The following is a 16,516-nucleotide window of genomic DNA, read 5'->3' as shown; positions in this document are numbered from 1 at the left end:
TCCATCTGAAAACAGACTTCAGACTTCATTGAGTTCTAGGTGCTAATTGTAGTGTACAGTGTGAGATTTCTGACAGGGAGAAGTTGAAGTTTTAGTAAAAGGCTGTATAACTGAAACGTCATGGAGGTAAAACCAGAGACCATACTCTGATCAGTCTGGACCTCAAACCACACTAATCGGTTTGTCATATCCCAGGAGTGACTGTTTTAGTCACACAAAAAACATTTTTAAAAATCAACCTTAAGCAGAACATGACTTGGGGGTTCTAGCTCTGACTGATCCACGATAACAGGGAGAGATAAAAACACAGGCCCAGGTTATTTCCCTAAAAGTAAATTATATACATACATGTTTTAAAAATATGAAATTACAATTAAAATTATTAAAATTAAAAATTATAAGTATATATATTTTAAAAATACCTTGTTGAGGACAGGTTTTGTTGACAGGACATCATATATGGTCGCAAATGAGATATTCTAAAACACAAAAGTAATTTTGTTCATTAAGTTAAATGCTGATGTCAGGAGGGTTATCCACACAATGGGCTATTAGAAACAAAGGCTTTCTTCAGTCAACCTCCCAGAAACCCCTAAAAGAATTTCCTTTGGGGTCACTGTTAGAAGAGTTAATGGTTCTAATGTGTCACTTTTTCTCTCTCCTCCTGCCCTCTTTAATTCTTGTCATTCAGCTACAGAGTGGTGTCCCAACATTAGAGTAAAAAGGCAAGTACTGTAAAATTTTGCTCTTTCAATTGAAAATGAAACAAAAACTCAGTACAGATTGTCCAGAGATACTGAATAACAGGAAGTTTATAAGTTCCTCAAAGGCCAAAGAAAAATGCCACAACTAAGATAATCTTCAAACGTTACCATTTATTTCTACATAGGACATTGTGACTGTACCTCTTGAGTTGTCCGGTTTAGGCACATCTTTGCAGGCGTTCTGCGATCATCGAGAAAGAAAGGACTTTTCCAACGGTCATAATTTGTTTGTAGCACATACCATCTATCCTGCTTGGGGTTGAGTCTAAATACAAACAGAGAGTCTGACTAGGTTTCATGCCTTAAACCTGTAAATATGTCAGTCTATGCTTTAGTTTCTACTTATTTTGTTTGAACAAATGTACTTACTCATATACATCCAAAGATTGTGTTCTATCTCTCGTAATCACACAACCTTCCCCAGACTTGTTGCCTCCCAGGATAAAGTATGCTGGGGCCAATATCTTAGTTTTCGTCAATATATTCTTGGCTTCTTCATAACTACATAGAAACATTTAAAAAAAAGAGTAAACATTTTTAGTGGACTTGGAATGAAAAATATTTAGTTGTGCAAACTAAGGGAAAACAAAAGTATCTGAGAAACAGATTCTTTTATTTTCTTCTTCTTTTTTTTTTTTTTAATGTTTACTTATTTTTGAGAGAGTGAGAGACAAAGCATGAGTGGGAAAGGGTCAGAGAGAGAGAGAAAGGGAGACAGAGTATCTAGAGCAGGGTTCAGGCTCTGAGCTGTCAGCACTGAGCCCAACACGGGGCTCGAACCCATAAACGGTGAGACCATGACCTGAGCTGAAGTCGGACGCTCAACTGACTGAGCCACCCAGGCGCCCCTATGCCTAGCACTTTTTAAATAAATGAGCTCATTTGCTTTAAACACGCGTGCACACACACACACACACACACAGACACACACACACACCATGAACTCCCTATGAATGTCAAAAGTTAACCTAAGAAATTCTGAAATAATTATTCAATGTAGCTAGAAAATATTTTTCTATTTTAATATGAGCAATTTAAATAAACTGCCAATACATTAAAACGATCGTACACTATACTCAAATGGTATTTATTACAGGGGTGCAAGAATGGACCGACATCAACACATCAATGTGTTTCACCACGATAACAAAATGAAGGATAAAAAGCATGTGATTATTTCAACAGATTCAGGGGAAGCACCTGACAGAATTCAACATCTTTTCATGATAAAAACTCAACAAGGTGGGTATTAGGGGGAACATACCTCAACATAATAAAGGCCACATAGGACAAACCCACAAGTAACATCGTAGTCAATGGTGAAAAGCTGAAAGTTTCTCCTCTAACATTAGGAACAAGACAAAGATGTCTACTCTCACCATTTTTATTCAGCACAAGTACTGGTAGCCCCAACCAGAGCAGTTAGGCAAGGAGAAGAAATAAAAGGCATTTAATTCAGAAAGGAAGGAGTAAAACTGTCACTATTCACAGATGATATGATACTTTACACAAAAACCCTAAAGACTGCACTAAAAAACTGTTAGAATAAATGAACTCAGCACAGTTACAGGATACAAAATCAATATACAAAAATCAGTTGCATTTCTATACACTAACAATGAACTACCAGAAAGAGAAATTAAGGACAAGATCCCATTTACAAGTGCAACAGAAAGAATAAAATGTCTAGGAAGAAACTTAACCCAGGAGGTGAAAGCCCTGTATACTGAAAACTATAAGACACTGATAAAATAAAGGGAAAAAGACACAAACAAATGGGAAGATATTCTATGCTCACGGATTGGAAGAATACTCTTAAAATGTCCACACCATCCAAAGCAGTCTACAGATTCAGTGCAAGCTCTGTTGAAATTTCAACAGCATTTTTCACAGAACAAATAATCCTAAAATTTAACTATAAGAATCCCAAGTACCCAAAGCAATCTTGAGAAAAAAGAACAAAGCTGGAGGCATTACACCTCCTGAATTCAAACTATATTTTAAAGCTGTAGTAATCAAAACAGGATGATCAACAGAACAGAGAGCCCAGAAACAAATCCATGCATATATGGTCAATTTACATTAACAGAGCAAATAATATACAATTGTGAAAGGACAGTAACATGCAAAAGAATGAAACTAGATGACTACCTTACACCATACACAAAACACAACTCAAAATGGATTAAAGAACTGAACATAAGACCTAAAGCCATAAAACCAGAATAAAATTTGGCTACAAAGTCCATGACATTAGTCTTAGTGATGAATTTTTGGATTTGACACAAAAAGCAAAGGCAACAAAAACAAGTGGGCCTGTATCAAACTAAAAAGCTTCTGTACAGCAAGAAAACCATCAACAAAATGAAAAGGCAATCCAGTGAAAAGGACAAAAGTATTTGCAAATTTTATATCTGATAAAGAGTTAATATACAAAATACGTAAAGAACTCATTCTTTTATGATCCTTAGGCCCAACTCTAACATCATGGGGTGGTTCCCTGTACCTAACACCAAGAAATTCTTGGACATCCTCAAGTGTCCAAGAATTCGACTCAATTCTGATACTATCTATACAGAGATAACATTGGATTCACTTGTTAAGGATTCAACTTATAAGACTGTACTCCATCCCTAACTTCAGAGGTCAGTCCTAAGCCCCATCCAGCCAGTTGTAAGCATTACCTGTGCCTCTAGCTGACTGGCTAAGACTGGAGGTTCCCACAAGGTCCTCTTTAGCTTCAATTAATTTCCTACAGTCGCTCATAGAACTCAAGGAAACGTGTACCAGTTTATTAAAGGATATGATAAAGGATACGAAGCAAGAACCACATAAAGAGATGGCAAGAACCACATAAAGAGATGGCAAGAACCACATAAAGAGGGCAAGGCAGGTGAGAAGGGCACAGAGCTTCCATGCTCTCAGAGTATGCCGCTCTCCCCAAAATTCTGTGCTCACCAACCCAGAAGCTCTCCAAACCCTTTCCTTTTGGGGTTTTATGGAGGCTCCATTACATCAGCATGACTCATTAAATCACTGCCCAGTGGCAACTGATTCTACCTCCAGCCCCTCTACCCTTCCCGGATGTCCAGTGGCCCTGAAAGTTGGAACCCTGTAATGGATGGCTTCTTTCACAGGCCACCAGGCCCCACCCTTTGGTGCTTTCCAAAAGTTGCCTCATTAACATGACAAAAGACACCTTGATCACTCTCAACACTTAGGAAATTGAAGGATTTTGGGAGCTGTGAACCCAGAAATGAAAACAGATCAAATATCTATCTCTTATTAAAAAAAAAAAAAAATCACAATATCGTACTCATATAACTCAATAGCTTAAAAAAATTGATTTAAAAATGGGTAGAGGATCTGACTGGGCATTTTTCCAAAGACGATACACAGATAGATGGCCAACAAGTACATGAAAACTATGCTCAGCATCAGGACTCACTAGGCAAATGCAAATCAAAACCACAATGAGTTATCACCTCACACCTGATAGAATGGCTATTACCAAAACGGTAAGAAATAAGTACTGGTGAGGATGTGGAGAAAAGTGAACTTAGCACTGTTGGGAATGCAATTGGTACAACCACTGTGGAAAACTGTATGGAGGTTCCTCAGAAAAATAAAAATGGAAGTACCATATGATTCAGTCATTCCTCTTCTGGTAATATATCCAAAGAAAACAAAATCACTAACTTTAAAAGATACCTGCAGCCCCCTGCTCACTGCAGCATTAGTTACCAAAGCCAAGATATGGACACAACCCAAGTGACCACTGAGGGATGCATGGATAAAGAAGTTGTGGTGTGTACATACAATGATTATTACTCGGCCATAAAAAAGAAGGAAATCCTGCCGTCTGTGACAACAAGGATGGACCTTAAGGGCATTATGCTCATGAAATAAAGGAGACAGAGAAAGACAAAATACCTTATGCTATCACTTACATGTAGAATCTAAGAAAACTAAACTCATAAATGCAGAGGACAGAGTGGTCATTGCTAGAGGGTGGGCAAAATGGGTGATGGGGGTCAAAAGGTACAAACTTCCAGTTCTAAAATAAGTCAGTCCTGGGGATGTAATGTATAACATGGTGACGACAGTTAATAATACTGTATCGTATGTTCGAGAGCTGCTAAGAGAGTAAATCTTAAAAGTTCTCAACACAAAGAAAACAATTTCTGTAGCAACATATGGTGATGGATGTTAGCTACACTGATTGTGGAGATCATTTCACAATATATCCAAATACCAAAACATTTCGTTGTACCTGAAACTAACAGAATATTTTATGTTGCTTATTATCTCCAAGAAAAACAATAAAATAATTTTAAAATGAATAAATATTAAATTTGATAATAAAGCAATCAGATTACCTTGTGCTATTTTCCAAGACTGATCTAGTGATAAACCCTATCCACATGGCATCTTTCTTTCCCAAAATCCATTCTATGATACCTGGAAGAAATCAAATACACACAGTGTCACAGGCCTGGAATTAGGTTAGGCTGTGAACCAGAATACAAAGTTCAGCCTTCCTCTGAAAACACCTATGGAATTCCCATTTAAGAACTCTCTACTCACCCATATAACCACCATTTACACCGAAACGTTCATTTAACGTAAGGCTAAACAGTCCCTGAAAACAAGACAAAGCAATGAGATCAGAAACTTCAACCGTCCTGTTTAAGGCCCCCTCTTTTTATACTGGTATACCAAATCCTGGAACGGGAGATGGGGGGATGCAAAGATGAGTCAAAACTGTATCATCACGTTCTATTAAGTTCAATGCGTCTTCACGTGCAGCGTGTGACACGAGTAGGTGGAATATTATTGGTCACACTTTCCTGACAAGGAAAACAAAATCAGAGAATTCATGCCTAACTTGTTTGAGTGGCAGACTAAGGACCAGATGCCAGGTTTACATTACGTTCCCGGTCCTCACCATCCAGCCACATGCTTCTTCCTCCTGACAGTCTCCCTGAGACAAGCCTTCATTCCCTTTCTACTCTTCCCCACCATGCAACTTCATACCTATGATGGTGACAAGAAGTACAAAGGGATGAACTGAGGCTTCATATTCTATCTAGGTCCTCGTTTCCTCAGACCCCACCTTTCACAGGCAGTAATAAAAGCAGGACCCAGAGCTACCTGTAAAATTATTTAACAGTAGATTTCTTACTGGTTTGAATCCTGTTAACATGCCCACATAGCCAGCAAAGCTTGAGGCCTTGAAGACAGTTTTATTGTTTCTTTGGAAGTCCAAATTCACTGTTAAAGGTTTTAGTTGCTCAGTTACGACCCAGGTATTATTATTTATGTTCCACCTACAAAAGACAAATTTCAGTGATATTTAAGAACAATGATGGTAATAAGGGTGAATATTACGATGACGATGGCCAGGCACTAAATTAGGTCTTCACCTACCTGGTCCCTCAAGGGGGGAGGAGGGACCCCCCTTGCAACAGGAGTGCTTTGCAACAGGAGTGCTCACAACTTTGCAACTTTGCAACAGGAGTGCTTGTATCCCCCATTTTCCACAGGAGAAAACTGAGGCTCAGAGAAGTTAAATAACCCAACATAACACAGCCTATTAAATAGCAAACCCCAGATTCAAATGTAGGTCTCTAATTACAGAGCCCTGTTCTAGTTTTTTCAGGAAAGTTAGGAAGACATAAAATACAATACTGTTCTTCCTTTCCGAGCAGTAAACCAGATGTGCATCTGGGGCCTCCAATCCTCCACATGTGTGTTCAGATGTGTGTTCACTAGGTGCAACTCCATTACAGACCCAAATAGTGTGCCCGTCTTGTCTCAAAACTAAGAAACAGGATCTTCACTTCTGGGCCTATTTTGGGCATGATTTGGGATTTACTTTTCATCAATGGAATACAACCTACTCTTCGGAAGAAGAGTTCTACTGCGTCCTTTACTTACCCAAGAAATATTCCAAAATCCAAGTTTCTCCCATGTAGTAGATGACCTAATATAAAGAAAGAAGACACATGTCATGGCAGTTATGACAGCATCACTGGTTCTAACTAAAAGCTGGACACATAGCTCTAGTTTACTGATATGACTATTCCGTCCAACAGTAAGAATTAAGCAGCATCCTAGGATCATAAGCCTTAACAAGATCAAACGGCTGTGCCTGCCACACTGACCAGATCCCCTCACAATCATCTGAGCGCACAGGGTTCCAGGTAAAATTAGGGTGTCTGAGGAGGATGAGGAGTCGTTCTTCGGTCCACTGTGTCAGCTACCTGGACATAGCTGTCCTAGCCTCACCTCATGTGACCTGCCACCATCCTTCCCGTCAGGAATTGTCACCTACAGCTGAACACCTCGAGGGTCAAGTACCGGCAGACTTTCTACCCAAGGTAGAGGTCAAAAATAAAGTGAGTCAGGGTACATCATCCTGTGCCTTGCATCCTGAGTACCGGCCAGAAAAAAACATGAGAAACTGAGGTCCCTGGGCTGTGAAATGATGTGACGAGGTTTGTCCCGGGCTTCGAGGGAAGGCCGGATGATCATATATATAAAGATAATGAAGTACCCCTGTGAGTACTTACACCAAATCATGACGAAGAGTGTAAGGAGACTAGGAGGAAGGGTAAGAATGTTTACGGTCCCAAAACACTTCTTCCCTCTAAGTTTTTTGCATACCTGAATTAAACTTTAAGAGGCATTACAGTGGTCTCAAAATAAGGGTAGTTTTAAATTCACCGTTAAAAATTTGCTAAGATCTATAAAACTATGTGCAACATACACTGAATTTGAAAAGTAAGCATGGATATTACAAGTTCTAATTCCATTTACATTTTCTTTTACTTTGTACTTTGCACTGCCCGCCCTCCCCCAGCACACATTTACCTTGTTTGTCTTCTGTTATTACTGAAGTACAAATGGTGAAAATTTCATAGAAGACATTGAATGAAATAATCTCACCTATGAGAAAAGATAGGACATTTCTTGGTCAATACACAGAACCATGACATTGTTAGAAAATTTTTTAAGAAAAGGTTTGACAATCATCACTGTGCGAATTTTTGCTTTGTACGTGCCTGCAGACAGCTGGAGCATGCCTGAAGAGCTGGTCAGGTGGTGGGATCTCACCAGCCTGTACTCTACAGACACAAGATAAAACAAGCCCCCAAAGGGTCAGCTATGTGGGCACGTTGGAATTGTTTTGCAATACGATGTCCAGATTTTTCATCAATGTGCTTCATTTTACTTTTGTTTGAGGGCACTAATGTATGGTGACTTAACACATCTGGCTCTTGGTTATATACTGAACATGTTATTTTGCTCACATATTTATTTATTATATTTATTATATTTATAACATAATATTTATATAATATTAACATTAATATATCAATATAATATCACTTATATTATATATAATTATATATTATAAAATATAATTATAATAATATAATTTATAATATTAAATATTTTTAATATTTAAATATAAATATATTTATTAATATCTATTCATTTTTGAGAGAGACAGAGAGACACAGACAGACAGACAGACAGACAGATGGAAAGGGCATGAAAAGGGAAGGGGCAGAGAGAGAAGGAGACAGAATCTGAAACAGGGTCCAGGCTCTGAACGATCAGCACAGAGCCCGACTGGGGCTTGAACCTATGCGCGGTGAGATCATGACCTGAGCCAAAGTAGGACACTTAACTGACTGAGCCACCCAAGCACACCTTGCTCATATTTTAAGAAGTGACAAATATTTCTAAGGTGAGGAACTATTAATAAAATAATAAAATTATAAAATTAGTGCCGAGCTACCAAGAAAATCCATTTTAAAACATTTTAATTTTTGAATAATTTTCTAAAACTGTATAATACTAACACTTAGCATTTAATTAAAAGGTATACATCCTGGGAATAAAAGGCACAGCATGGAGAATATAGCCAGTGGTACTGTAACAGCACTGTATGCTGAACGGAGGGACTACACTTGTGCTGGGCATAGAGCGATGTACTGAATCACTAGCTGTAACCCTGAAACTAATGTAACATTGTGTATCAACTATACTCAAACAAAAACAATTATTTTAATTAAATATTTAAAGATATACGGCACATTTTATCTCTGTCGCATTTTATGTTAACATGTAAAGCTTAACATTTTTTCCCCATCCTAACCTAATGTTTATTTCCATTTTGGTAAGATTCTGCCCTCATTTTCTCTTATTACAAATCATCTGTTAATCTTTATAATTCATTTTTCTCTCCAGATATTTATATGTGGTATTTATTTGCTAGAATTCTTTACATAATAAAGGAATTAAATACTGGTTTCTCACATGAGCTGCGAGAACATATTTCTAGTACGTTGACCTTCTTTTTACATCATTTTTTTAAAGAAGCAAAAAGCAATAAAAATCCTAGCCACTTTTGTTGATAAATACTATTGATTTGCAGTAGTTCTCAATCATCCTCTTGTAACACCAAGGTACTAATGTCTACTTAAAACAACAACTCTAACACTTTGGTAGCTCAAAAATAAAATTAGCGTTGCAGGAAAAGTCTTTTTCAGCAAATTAAATCTGACTTCATTAAAGTTAAGAACTTCTGCTTATTAAAAGACACCAGTAAAAGAGTAAAAATGCAAGCCACAGACTGGGAGAAGATACTCAGAATGCATTTGACAACAGACTTATAGACAGAATATGTAAAGAATTCCTTAAAACCATTTATACTACCCAAAGCAATCTACACATTCAATGCAATCTCCATCAAAACAACATCAGAAGTTTTCACAGAACTACAACAGACAATCTTAAAATTTGTATGGAGCCACAAAAGATGCTGAACAGCAGAAGCAATTATGAAAAAGAAAAGCAAAGCTGGTGCATCACAATTCTGGACTTAACGTTACGTTACAAAGTTCTAGTGATCAAGACAGTATAGTACTGGCCCCAAAATAGACACACAGATAGAACAGAATAGAAAGCCTACAAATAAATCCACAATTACATGGTCAATTAATCTTCAATAAAGCAAGAAAGAACATCCAATGGGAACAAGACAGTCTTCAACAAAAGGTGCTGGGAAAACTGGACAGCAACACACAAAAGAATGAAACTGGACCACTTTCTCACACCATACACAAAAATAAATTCAAAATGGGTGAAAGACCTAACTATAAGAAAGGAAACCATAAAAACCCTAGAAAAGAACACAGGCAGTAATTTTTGACATCGGCCATCCCAACTTTTCTCTAGATAGGTCCCCTGAGGCAAGGGAAGCAAAAGCAAAAATAAACTATTGGAACTACATCAAAATTAAGAAGGCAACCTACAGAATGGAAGAAGATATTTGCAAATGACATATCTAATAAACAGCTAATATCCAAAATATGTAAAGAACTTACACAACCAAACACCCCCAAAAAACCCAAATAATACAGTTTAAAAAATGGGCAGAAGACACAAAAAGACATTTCTCTAAAGAAGACATCCAGATGGCCAGGAGACACATGAAAAGATGCTCATCATCACTCATCATCAGGGAAATGCAAATCAACACTACAATGTGAGATCACCTCACATCTGTCAGAATGGTTTATTTTAATAAACAACACGAGAAACAACAGGGTTGGCAAGGATGTGGAAAGAAAAGAACACTCCTGCAATGTTGGGAATGCAAACTTGTGCAGCCACTATGGAAAACAATATGGAGGTTCCTCCAAGAGTTAAAAATAGAAGTGCCCTACAATCTAGCAATCACACTACTGGGTACTTATCCAAAGAATATAAAAACACTACATCAAAGGGATACATGCACCCCTATGCTTACAGCAGCATTATTTACAACAGCCAAAATATGGAAGCAGCCCAAGTGTCCATCAAGACATGAATGGGTAAAGAAGATGTGGTGTGTGTGTGTGTGTGTGTGTGTGTGTGTGTGAAATCTTGCCATTTGCAATGACATGGATGGAGCTAGAGAGTATAATGCTAAGTGAAATAAGTCAGAGAAAGACAAATACCATATGATTTCACTCACATGTGGAATTTAAGAAACAAAACAATCAAAGGGGAAAAAACAGAGAGAGAGGGACAAATCAAAAACTCGACTCTTAACTACAGAGAACAAACTGATGGTTACCGGAGGGGAGGTGGGGGAGGGGGTCAAACAGGTGATGTGCACTAAGCAATGTATAGAATTACTGAATCGCTAAATTGTACACCTGAAACTAATAAAACACTAAATGGAATTAAAATAAAAACTTAAAACAATTCTTTGAAGCCAGTTAAAAATGGGCCAGACTGTAACAAACATTTTACCTTGAGAAGGAAGGAGAGACAGGTAGACTACCTTTTTAAACCATTTTTTTTAAAGAAGCAAAAACAAAACACTCACCAATGAAAGGAAAGACCAACAGCTGTACGATCTCACAGTCATCAGGAAAAAGTAAATTACACAATAATGGGATTCTACACACTCAACAAAATGGCTCAAATGAAAAATATTGATGCTAGCAGGTGGAGAAGTATCAAGTAGAGAAAACAAACTCTTGTACTATGCTGATTGTCTGTGGATACAATTACCTTGAAAACTGGTTAGCAGAATCTACAAGGCTAAAATACAGCTACCCCATAAACAAGTATATATCCAACACAAGTGAGTGGCATAAGTCCATCAAAAGACAGATACAAGAATGTTCCTAACTGCTTTATGCTTAATATCCCAAGTCTAGAAACCACCCAAACATACTACTTATACAGCAGCATACTACCTACAATGATAAGTACAAGAAACCTGACACAAGAGATCACACTGTAATTAGGAGGTTCAAGAAGAGGCAGAACTGGGGCACCTGCGTGGCTCAGTGGGTTAAGCGTCTGACTTCAGCTCAAGTCATGATCTCACGGTTCATGGGTTTGGCCCTGTGTCAGGCTCTGTGCTGACAGCTCGGAGCCTGGAGCCTGCTTTGGATTCTGTGTCTCCCTCTCTCTTTGTCCCTCCCTTGTTCGTGCTCTGTCTCTCTCTCTCTCTCAAAAATAAAAATAAACATTTTTTAAAAAGGGGCAAAACTACTGTATGCTGAAGTCAGAATAAGCAGTGACCTGGGGATGCGGTACTGTCTGTGAGACGGCATGATGGAACATTCTGCATTGCTCAGATTTTCTGTATCCTTTTTTTTTTTTTTTTAGTGTTTATTAATTTTTGAGTGACAGAGCACGAGCAGGGGAGGGGCAGAGAGAGAAGGAGACACAGAATCCGAAGCAGACTCCAGGATCTGAGCTGTAAGCACAGAGCCCGACACAGGGCTCAACCTCATGAGCCGTGAGATCATGACCTGAGTGGAAGTCAGACGCCTAAACTACCCAGGCACATCTGGAGTTTTCTCTATCTTGATCTGAGTTGTGATTACATGCAGGTATGCATATTAAAAACTCTACTGAGCTGTATACTTAAGATCTATGCAGTGTATCTCAATAGAAAAATACCTCAACAGAAACATTTTAAAGTGTTTTATTAAATCTTTTAAAAGCTGCAAAGGGAACTTTACCTAAAGGTATGTCAGTAACTGCTGCAATCCCCTTCATTTCCTCCTCATAAGGACCAGGAAAGTTGCCAAGTAGACCAGGCTGGAAAACAAATAAATTACCAATCATTCGACCTAAAGGGTTGTTTTGAGATTTGTGGTTTTGTTTGTTTGTTTGTTTGTTTTACATATAGTTTGTTCTGGATGCCCCTCCATAGTAAATAATTAGTTATTTTTAAGGCACTTTTACATCCCATATTTCTAAAAGACTCTACATAAGACTCAATACTGGGCCCTCAGTCTTGACCTCTTGCCTTTATTCCCTTAAACTTAGCTGTTCTCAGTATGATCCAAAGACCTAGGGTTGTTTTTCCTGCCTCACATTTCACCTCTTCTCCAGAGAGCAAAGATAACTGCACTCAGATAAGCTAACAGGGCCCACGACACAGGAACATGACAACTACCCCTTATCTCTGCCCAAACCCGCCCTCTCACCTTGGCACTACACCCTCATTACTACTTCCTTCCCACACTCCTAAAAACAAATCTGTCTTTGAGTCATTCACCAAGCCTTCTGTCTTCGTTACTGGCTTCTTGGGCCGCGGTGCATGACCACGATCTGGGCGCAAACAAGGGACAAAGGGGCAAATTCCCTGTGGACATACAATTTTATTCTCACATGCAACTATTCACTATCAGGGAGATAACAATTTAAGCTCACAGCCTGCTGTTAATAAAATAATGTGTAAACCTTTTACAAGTCCTATTTGTCACCAGCTTGGTCTTCATGTGTCATGTTACCTAACTAAGTATACGTTTTTCCTTTAGGAATTGAAAGCATTACACAAGTGGGATGTTCCTGTGAATACAAAGAGGACTTGTTGAACATTTATTAACCACTTATTATATCCAGGCACTGTGCTTCAAATTCACAGCGTGATTTAATCCTCACGACCACCATATACAATATCTATTACTACTACATTGTTCCCGATGAGAACTCTCATGTTTCACAATGTAAGAAACATGTCGAAGGATACAGTTATTAGGTGACTGATCCAACCTTAAAATCCAATGTTTGAAGGGGGAAAAACCCCAATATGGTCTGAATGCAAAGCCTGGGCCAGCTGCCCTCACTGCTGGCACAGAGAGTAGAGGGGGGACAGCAGGAGCCTCTTATCTGCTGTTCCTGCCAACCTTTGTATTTTGGGGAGGTCTGATTAGTATGAACATGAAGGATACCATTTTTTGGTTTTTTTTTTTTTGAGAGAGCGCAAGCTGGGGAGAGGGGCAGAGAGAGAGAGGGGGAGAAGGGTGGCAGGGGGGGGAGAGGGGGGGAGAGAAAGAGAGAGAGAGAGAGAGAGAGAGAGAGAATTTCAAGCAGACACCATACTCAGCTTGGAACCCAACACAGGGCTTGATCCCATGACCCTGGGATCATGACTGGAGCCAAAAACTAACTGAGTCGGACACTCAACCAACTGAGCCACCCAGGTGCCCCATGGGATACCTCAATTAAAAGCTCTGAGAGCACAAGCATGAGGGGTAACAGGGGTAGTGGCTGGCAGGTGCAAGGGTCACAGGGATTATATGCCTAGATCATCTAGCCTCTAGGACAGTGATGCTCAACCAGGAGTGGTTCATCCCCCAGGGGACATCTGGTGATGTCCAGAGACACCTGTGGTTCTCACAAATGAAGGGATGCACCCAGTGGGTAGAGGCCAGGGATGCTGCTAAACATCCTACAATGAGCAGACAGCCTCTACAGGAAAATACTATCCAATCCCAAATGTCCTAAGTGCTGAGGTAAAACATCTGCCCTAGGCCTATGGTCCTCCCCAGTCCTTTGTACCCTGCGGAACTTTGAGGGTCCCAGAGCTGTGACTGAAACAGGGCGATGAGGATCCCTCAGAGGCCCTAAGGGCCAGGACCTAGATTTTCCATTGGTTCTACCTAAATTAAAAAGGAGCTGAAGAAATGGAGTCGTCCTGCATGACCAGGAGGGAAATGAATCGACTTGGTGAATACATAGCTACAAGAAACACACAACCCAAGTGAGTTTCACAGCCACTGAGGGACCTCATCAAGTATGCAGCTGGGCTGAATATGTCATCTGGTCATACACAGGTAGAGAAATGTGTCCTGGGATTGCAGGCAATGTACTTAAAAAAAACAAAAAAAACCCCAATTTCCAATTTGCAAACTTGCAAAGGTATAGTTGACTGTTGAACAATGTTGAACAACGTGGGGGTTAGGAGCTCACCCCCTATACAGCTGAAAATCTCTGTATAATGTTTGACTTCCCTAAAACTACTAACAGTTTACTGTTGACCAAAAGCCTTGTTGATAATATCAACAACTGACTCACACGTATTCTGTATATGTATTTTATACTGTATTCTTACAATAAAAAAGCTATGTTGACAAAAAAAAAGTTAAAAAAAATTGTTAAGAGAAAACACATTTACAGTACTTTACTGAAAAAAATCCAGGTATAAATGGACCTTCCCAATTCAAACCTGTATAGTTCAAGAGTCAACACACTGTGTGAGGGGACAGAAATGACATGCTCCCAGATGAAATAACATCATTTGCCCATTGTTGTATAAAATAGTCCATACTTCAAAAAAACAAACAAACAAACAGATGAAGGGGCAGTAAACTGCCACAATTTGCCATGCTATTTTGTGTCCTATTACTCTAATACTACCAGAACACAGAATTTTAAGTACCTCTAAAGTTGTGACAGGTGGTCTAGAGTCAATGCAAACTCATCCAACCTCTTTAGAAGAGGTTGTCAAATTACATCTTTAAATACAAAAGCCTTGTGTGAACTCTGCATGTATATGGGGATGTGTGTATGTTTAAAATTTATTGTGGGAAATAATATTTCTTACCAACTTTTGATCCACTATCTGCATAATTTTTCCGCTTGGCACAAAAGCATTTATCATATTCTTCAGGGAATTCATTATAACCTTTAGCTGAAAAATAAATAAATAATTTAATTAATAGACATAAAAAGTGTTGACATTTAAGATTAATAATGGTAAAATGAAAACAGATACAGACCTTTTGATTTATTCATACATAAGGCACAGTGCTATTTGAAAATATTTTAATCTAATATATACAGAGAATACATCTTTAACAGGCCATATGATTAAGATGAATGTAGACGATACAGAAACAAAAGGCAAAGGCTAGTAAAAAGAGCAGGAAGCTACAGAAAAATGACATCTTTTCTTCTGTTACTGTTAATGGGAGGAAAGTATCAAAACCGTATCTTTAAAATACCTGGTATGTACTTTCACGAACTGTTTTAAAAATGCAATTATATTGAGTAAAGTCACAAATAGAAGATTTAACAGTCAGCATACCGCTGGTGCCTTGTCAGCCATCAATTCATGCCATCTTTTATAGGGCGGTAAGTCGAGATTTATGGTATACCACGGAACTGGACCCCTATAGCTGAAAGGAGAGGTGCATCACCATGAAACGTCAAAAGCAGTTTCTTGATGGGAGTTGGATAGTTACATCTAGATGGATATGTTAGAGGCACATTCTTAACAACAATACAGACGACAGCACTCAAACCAAAGTTTGCAGAGAAGCTCATTTTCCCACCTAGTGTTTCTGCCCTATGTTGCATACACAATCACATGTGATTTCAGAAATCTTAGAGTTCTACCTTCTGAAAGGTTAAGGTGAATTGGTGACATGTGAAGAATCAATGTCGCCTCAAGAGCCTCATGTAATCTATGTATCAGTGCTAGAAGATATCTGCCTTCGGGGCACCTGGGTGGCTCAGTGGGTTAAGCGTCTGACTTCAGCTCAGGTCATGATCTCGCAGTTGACGAGTTTGAGCCCACATCAGGCCCCATGCTGACAGCTAGGAACCTAGAGTCTGCTTCGGATTCTGTGTCTCCCTTTCTCTGTGTCCCTTCCCTGCTCATGCTCTGTCTCTGTTTCTCAAGAATAAACAAACATTTAAAAAAAAAAAAAAAAAAAAAGAAAATATCTGCTTTTTTCCCCTCCCAAATCTCTGCAAAGATTTAGTCTAGGCTCTGGGCACTTCTCCGACTGGTATCCCAGTCTCAGAGTTCTGTCTTAGACAGTCTAACACTAGTGTCAAATCATGTCTTTAGCACTGGCTTCAGTAAGGGCATCTTTTAAGCCCCCAGAAGTGGCAACATGTATTAGCTTCCCATGACTGGCTTCAAGAACCTTCAC

The 16,516-nt window shown here is 38.9% G+C and overlaps 1 protein-coding gene across 1 annotated transcript in view; it reads right to left on the bottom strand.

Annotated features, from left to right (window-relative positions):
• Nucleotides 1-16,516, bottom strand: part of ASAH1 (N-acylsphingosine amidohydrolase 1) — a 50,104-nt gene that overhangs the window by 1,483 nt on the left and 32,105 nt on the right. The window contains exons 3-13 of the mRNA XM_058720066.1: nt 15,664-15,754; nt 15,181-15,267; nt 12,308-12,386; nt 7,641-7,715; nt 6,705-6,750; nt 5,950-6,094; nt 5,352-5,406; nt 5,144-5,225; nt 1,134-1,265; nt 906-1,029; nt 423-479 (exon numbers count right to left, since the gene is read on the bottom strand). Of these exons, the coding sequence (XP_058576049.1) occupies nt 423-479; nt 906-1,029; nt 1,134-1,265; nt 5,144-5,225; nt 5,352-5,406; nt 5,950-6,094; nt 6,705-6,750; nt 7,641-7,715; nt 12,308-12,386; nt 15,181-15,267; nt 15,664-15,754 (973 nt within the window). The remainder of the gene's footprint in view (nt 1-422; nt 480-905; nt 1,030-1,133; nt 1,266-5,143; nt 5,226-5,351; nt 5,407-5,949; nt 6,095-6,704; nt 6,751-7,640; nt 7,716-12,307; nt 12,387-15,180; nt 15,268-15,663; nt 15,755-16,516) is intronic.

The sequence above is a fragment of the Neofelis nebulosa genome, chromosome 3, assembly GCF_028018385.1.
Source record: "Neofelis nebulosa isolate mNeoNeb1 chromosome 3, mNeoNeb1.pri, whole genome shotgun sequence".
Lineage (NCBI taxonomy): Eukaryota > Metazoa > Chordata > Mammalia > Carnivora > Felidae > Neofelis > Neofelis nebulosa.
Note: the sequence above shows the minus strand (reverse complement) of the source record. Positions and strands in the feature narration are given on the sequence as shown.